The 6,923-nt window shown below is 60.6% G+C and overlaps 1 protein-coding gene across 1 annotated transcript; it reads right to left on the bottom strand.

Moving 5' to 3' along the window:
- Positions 1–159: 159 nt before the first annotated feature.
- Positions 160–3,915, bottom strand: Cldn4 (claudin 4). Its single transcript, XM_005396763.2, has one exon. It carries the CDS (start codon positions 1,541–1,543, stop codon positions 914–916), a length of 630 nt encoding a protein of 209 aa, XP_005396820.1. The 5' UTR covers positions 1,544–3,915; the 3' UTR covers positions 160–913.
- Positions 3,916–6,923: the final 3,008 nt, after the last annotated feature.

Raw genomic sequence — 6,923 nt, forward strand, 5'->3', positions numbered from 1 at the left:
GAGAAAAACCAAAAAAAAAAAAAAAAAAGATTATCAGTTCCCCTAAACCATGCTCCGACCTGCTGGTCACAGCGGCCCTGGCCTCACTCTCGCTGACCCTGCGCTGCCCTCAGCCCCAGCCCCCACCTCCACGGCCGGATTCAGAGACAACACGCAGCCTCACGTGCACAGCTTCATTTATTGTAGAAAATAATAATAATTACAGTGATGAACAGAGCATCTTAAATTACAAAAACAGAAACCAGACAGGGCCGGCGGAGGAAGTCCCGGGACCCTCCCCGAGGCTGGCCAATGCCAGGCCCCCTCCCTGGGCGCTACCCAAACCTGTTTCTTCTGCCTTCACCCCTCCCACAAACCCGTCCAGCCAGTCCGAGCGCCATTCCAGAGGCAGGTGGGTGGCCCGGCGCTCTCACAGGTGGTACAGGTTTCCACACTGGCAGATTTCCATGTGATCACAGATCCACCCGGTCACCTGCCATCCGCCGTCCATCACACCAGGGCCTGGGGCACCCAGGAACGTGGGAGAAGTGGCAAGAAAAGAACCGGAGCGACAGAGGGATGGAGGCAGAAAGGGACCGTGGGCAACACCGGTGTGGGCGGCCTGAGGTCAGGGCTGAGCTGTCCTGGCCGGCAGGAGCCAGCTCCCCACACCTCCGCCACATTGTGTCGATCCCGCTGGCCATGCGGAGCGGGTGGCTCGGGAGTCTCCGTCTGTCCATCCTGGCCATGGAGAAGAGAGGCCGTGGCGGGGTGATCAGAGGCCAGAGGGGGCCAAGGGCTGCCCCGTCCCTGCTGGCCCAGGTGCCAGCAGCCAGAAGTCTGTGGCGGGGCCATCCCGGGGTCCCTGGCCGCATGGGCGGAGTTCAGTCCAAGGAAAAACAAAGCCCAAAGGGAGGGCGTGGCCTGGCGTCTCCTACACATAGTTGCTGGTCGCGGCGGAGCGGGCCGCCGAGTACTTGGCGGAGTAGGGCTTGTCGCTGCGGGGCGGGCAGCTGCAGCACAGGAGCGCCCCGCCGAGCAGCAGCAGCCCCGAGGCCGCCCAGCCGATGTAGAGCGACGCCCCCATCTCCCGCTTCTGCCCGGAAGCCACCAGCGGGTTGTAGAAGTCCCGGATGATGTTGTTGGCCGTCCAGGACACGGGCACCATCACCAGCAGGCCGGCCAGCAGGAACACCACGCCCGCCACGATCATGGTCTTGGCCTTGGCGGTCTCGTCCTCCAAGCAGTTGGTGCACTTGCCCCCGACCACGGACAGCAGCATGCCCAGCGCCGCCACGATGATGCCGACGACCATGAGCGCGCGGGCCGCCTGCAGGTCCTGCGGCAGCGCCAGCAGCGAGTCGTGCACCTTGCATTGCATCTGGCCGGTGCTCTGCACCACGCAGTTCATCCACAGGCCCTCCCAGCTGGTCTGCGCCGTGACGATGTTGCTGCCGATGAAGGCCGACACGCGCCACATGGGCAGCGCGCAGCAGAGGATGGTGCCCAGCCAGCCCAGCACGGCCAGCGAGATGCCCAGCACCTGCAGCCCCATAGAAGCCATGGCGCGGAGGAGTCAACCGGGATCCGGCTCGGAGGGCTGTCGGGGTCCTAGGGAGACGTTGGAGTCCGCCTGGGGAAGGGAAACTTTTCCCGAAGAGGCCCCCGGAGAGACAAAGCCAACCGCCGCCGCCTGCCGCCCTCAGCAGGTGTGACCCAACCAGTTCCTTCCCGCCGCTGCCACCAGCTGCCACCCGGCAACCAGGGTACAGGTGCAGTTATACAGCTCAGGAGGAGGGGCGGGGACAGAGGAGGGACCGGATCCCCCAGGGCCTCCCCGTGACCAGTTTCGCTGGATTCCTGAGCCGTGGCCAACAAAGAAAGGTACAAAGGCCCCAGCCCCAGGCCCCTGAGTCACCACCGGTCTCAGAAGAAACTGCCCTCTCCCCTGTCCCCGTGCCCAAGCTGAGCTCAGCCAGGAGACAGACACTGAGTCACAGGCCCAGGGCACCTGATGTTCTCAGGGGCAGATAAGGAGGGGTGGCGGCCAGGCCCTGCCAACCGCGGGACCCGAAGACCAGACCAGGGTCCTCGCAGCCCAGGGCCACATCTATCCTGTCTTGGGCAGGAGGAACGGGCGGGACCCTGGGGGTGGGGGAGTAACACAATCTGAGGGGAAGTCCTGGGAGTGTCAAAGAGAAATTCCACTGTGATGACCTTATCACTTTCGGTCGCTATCACTTCTGTCACAGGACATTAGCACTGTTATTATTATTATTATTATTTTTACTATCATCATCTATACATTTGACCTCGCCAGCAATTTTCCCAACATTGGCCAGAGGAGGTTTGGGGAGATGAGGAGCTCCTGGGTCCAGCACTTACTGTCTGTCCCCCCCATTCTGCTCACTCAGCATCCGCAGCTCAGTGAGGGGAGATGGGCTGAGGGGTGCTGCTCTTTGGGGCCAGAGCAGAAGAGACAGAGCCTGAACCTGCTCGGCCAGAACTGGGTGGGGACAGCAAGCAGGGGCCAGGCCCCCGGGCATCACCGCCCAGTAAGTAAGTGTGTTTATGCCACAAACACCGAGACATCCGATAGAGCCAGGCCAGGTGCAGGCCAGGCCAGGTGCGGAGTTTCGTGAGACTTCAAAGGCGAAAAGAGCTCAGGTTGGACGGCTGTGGGGTGCAGTGGGCGCTGGACAGTGAAGGGGTGCTGTGTGCTGAGCACAACTCCAGGGGGCGCTGAATTCTCTTTGGTACAGTGGGCAACAAGCAAGCAGACTAGGGATCAGGCCCCGCTGAGCGGGGTGGGGTGGGCACAGCTCTTTCTGGAGGACAGGAATCCAGGTGGGCCAGAGACTGGGCCTGCGGGGGAGGGGCCGGAGTGAAAGGGTCACAGGTGTCTGCCTCAAAGGTCCCCAGCCCTGACCTGGGCATGGAGGGCGGAGGTGAGCAAAGGCATCGGGTGGCAGGCTGAGGGGAGTCCACACACCTCCCAAGGCAGCTTGGGGACATGGGCAGGAGGCAGAAACCATCAGGGATCCAGGATCAGGAAGGGGTGGCTCAGGGTGAGGGATCTGGAGCCCTGTGACTCAGGACCAGGCTCTCTGGTGTCCCTAAACCCCACTGCTACCGAGCCCTGGGGTGACTGTACGTCCAATGTATTTTTTTTTTTGAGTCAGGATCTTGCTAAGTCATTAAGTTGCCCAAATGGCCTCAAACTTGCCATCCTCCTGCCTCAGCCTCCCAGAGTACTGTGATCACAGCGCTGCGAAGCCACACCTAGCTTCTGTGTGTCTGACTCTGACCCAGAAGCTCCCTGAGCTTACCCAGGGGGAATCTCCGGCGGCGCCCATCCGCGTTGACCTGCGCGCTCGGTGAGCGCGGGGCACATGGGAGACACAGGGGGCCACCTGCTGAACATGGTCAGTGTGTTCCCGGTGGGGAAGGTGACACACACACACCTGTGTCTCCCGGCCGGCCTGGGGCTCCCGGGGAACAGGGCAGGTCTTACCTAACTGCAGCCCACAGGCTCGCACAGTAGGTGCGCAGGGGGTGTTTGATGACGGCAGCGAGAGGCGGCGCCCACCTGCTCTCCAGCGCGCTTCACACCTGCCCCGCCCACGGGCCGCAAACAGGGACAGTTTCTGCGGCCACGCCTTCCTCCCGGGACTTTCCTTCCAGAGGCGCCCGGGAAGCCCGCGATGGCCGGCGGGGCTGATCCACTGGAGAGATAGCGCCCACCTGCTGCGCAGGAGGCCCGTCCTACCTGTCACCTCATCTCAGCCTCTGGCCTGGATGCCAGTGGTAAACTGAGGCCCGGCGAGAAGCCCGGGTTGGCCCAGGCCAGACAGCCCGTCCCAGGCGCCCCTTACCTACAGTTTCCACCCGGGCACAGATGGCTGGCGCCCCTCCCCCGCCCCGCGCCCCTCCTCCGCGCTTCCGCGGTGCCTGCGCTGGAACTCCGCCCGCGGCCAGCGGGGGCCGGCCGGGGCAGGGGAGCGCGGCCCAGGACTTTCCACGGAAGTGACCGAGACACCGCCCCCGCCCCCCACCCGGCCCAGCCAGCCGGTGGGAGCCAGGAGCCAGGAGATGGGCCGGCGCGTGAAGATGCCCAGAGACAGTCGGCGCCCGCCCGCCCGCCTACCCGGCCACCTGCCCCCACCTGCACACTCCGCTCCTCTCCGGGGCCTCCACCTGGGAGACGGAAATGTCTCCGGCGCCGGGTCCTCCCAGCCTCCCAGCCCTGCCCCTCCGCGGCCGCCGTTCTCACCACGGTCCGAGTCCCCAGGTGGTACTTGCTTTGTTGTCTGCTTGCCAGCACGTACTGTGCAAGTTAATACTTATAGGACTGTGTTACCCAGGCTGGTTTTGATCCAAACACCCCTCCCACCAGATCAGCTCAGCCGTCCCTGCCCCCTACACAAACCCTACCTCCAGCTCTTTTTTCTTTTTTCTTTTTCTTTTTTCCAGTGATTGAACCCAGGGCCTTCCCACGGAGCTCCATCCCCAGACCTTTTTATTTTTTTTATTTTGAGACAGCGTCTCCTTCAATTGCTATGTTGCCCGGACTAGACTAGAATTTGTGATCCTCCTGCCTCAGCCTCCTAAAGAAGTGGGATTAGAGCTGTGCACCACAGCCTGTGGCTAACACAGGTTGACTGTAGGAGGACCGAAATGTTGTGCGTGGTGGGGACAAATGGGCTCACTTAGCTTTTAGGTTTTCTGCACCCAGGAGACATGGGTGGGTGACAGCCACAGGAGCTGCACCTGCTCAGAGCAGGGAGACACCCATGGCCTCTGATGGGGCTGCTGCCCAACATCCAACGTGGGCACTGGGCTTAGAAATGAGCAGCCTGGCTCAGGGTCCCAGGGGGCTTTGTCTGTGCTCCTTTCCTCGGGATCCCCAGGCCAAGCTCAGGGTGTGGCTCAGGCTGGGAGGCAGCTCTGGGGAGTCCTGGCTCCCACCTGCTGGCCAGGAACCTCACATCCTCCCTTCCTAGGAAGGGAGGCTCTCAGTCCTCGCCTCCTCTCGGGTCAGCCTCCCGTGGGAAGTGGGGCGCACGTGCCTGGTTAACGAAGGAGGAAGTGGAGGCGCAGAGCTGGGGCTGCGGTACTGGAGGTGGCTGCTGGTGTGCTCACCTCCCGTCCTCCTCCCGGCATCTGCACCCCGATCTCCTTGCCTCTGAGATGGAGAGAGACACCGTCCTCAGGGCACGAAGGAGGAAGCCCAGGCTCAGGGCTGCTAAGAGAGGGTGCTGGAAGTCAGGCACGGTGATGCAAAACCAGTAAATCAATAAAACAGTAAAATTAAAGAAACCACAAGAGCTACTCTGAATGCACATAAAGGATCTATTCGAAAACACAAAACTTTATTTATTTTTTTTTTTTCAGAATTTATTAAGAGCTCAGCACACAAGTTTCCCAGCCCTCACAGATAGGTTAAGAGCCTATATCAGGGCTGGGGATATAGCTCAGTGGCATAAGCACCTGCCTGGCAAGCGCAAGGTCCTGAGTTTGATCCCCAGTACCGCAAAATAATAATAATAATAATAAGAGCCTATATCTTGTTGTTTGCTTTTTCTTTTTTGAGACAAAGTCTCCCTGTGGTAACCCAGGCTGGCCTCAAACTCCCAGCGACTCTCCTGTCTCAGCCTCCTTTCTTTTTGTCTTTTTGAAACAGGGTCTCACTATGCAGTTCAGGCTGGACTTGAGCTCACTTTGTAGCTCAGGCTGGTCTTGAACTTGCAAAGATCATCCTGCCTCAGCCTCCCAAGTGCTGGGATTACAGGCGTGCACCACCACACCTGGCCTCAGCCTCCTGACTACAGATCTTTTTTAAACAGTGATAACACCATAATTATAAAATTTCACAAAGTAAAGGGCCCAAGAAAGGATGTCACAAAACGTAAAATGTGCTTCCTCCAAGCTCCAGGGCAGGACAAGGTAGCACCTTTGAGTCTCTCCTGGGACAGGACCCAGTGCCCTGGGGTGGGACACACTCCGTTCCTAGCAGCCGAAAACATTAGGCAAGAGAGGTCACCTCTGCACCTGTTTCCTCACCTGCAAAAAGTGACAGCCAGCCCCGTCCTGGTCGCCAGGTGCTCTGTGAAAAAAGGGGAAGGCCCCGGGGCCAGACCTGTGTGGCCACTGAGGTCCTTCCAGGCCTGTATCCAGAGGCCATAGTCCTGGCCCTCACCCCAGCGGCCTGGCCACCCAGACTGGCAGAGCAGGTGCTGTCCCTGGGCTGTGCTCCCACAGAACGAGGACATCGAGGTACCTCCAGGGAAGGCAGAAAGGCCACCCTGCTGCCTCCTGGCTGGAGTCTCAGGGCCCAGGTCCACTTCTGGGAGGGGGACAGGGCCTGGGAGGAGGGCTGTGCGAAAAGGGGGTGGCCCGGTGTGGTGGTGCACACCTATAATCCAGCACTCAGGAGGCTGAGGCAGGAGGATCGCCAGGAGTTGGAGGTCAGCCTGGACTGCATAGTGAGACCTTGTCTCAGGAAAAATGAAACAAGACAGCGGCCTTATTGCAGAGGGCCCTTCACCTGCCCCCACACTCCATCTTGCTCCCCAACTCCCCGCAGGTCCTTGTCTTCCCCAGGCTGTCCCAGGCCAGTACAAGGACAGCATACAGAGGCCACAGGATCCGTGCTGACCCTCTGGTCTGACGGAGGAGGCCGTCCTTTGCAGCCCTCCCAGAGTCAGTCAGCAAACCTTTTAGGAGCGTCTGCTAGGTATGGGCCAGGCTCACGGCTAGGTGCCTTCCTATAACAGGAAATCATCCTGTCTTTGCAGAAAACAACACAGGGGCCTTAACTGTGGCTCTAATTGTCGCCGGGCGGAGAGGACCCGGGCTGAACCCCCTTCCCTCCTGCATTGCTCCTGGTTGACGCATCCTTTCAGGAGGGGGAGGCGGCCGGGGTCCTCGCGCTGCTCTGGGGT

Source organism: Chinchilla lanigera, unplaced genomic scaffold (genome assembly GCF_000276665.1).
Source record: "Chinchilla lanigera isolate Chin_1 unplaced genomic scaffold, ChiLan1.0 scaffold00055, whole genome shotgun sequence".
Taxonomy (NCBI): Eukaryota; Metazoa; Chordata; class Mammalia; order Rodentia; family Chinchillidae; genus Chinchilla; species Chinchilla lanigera.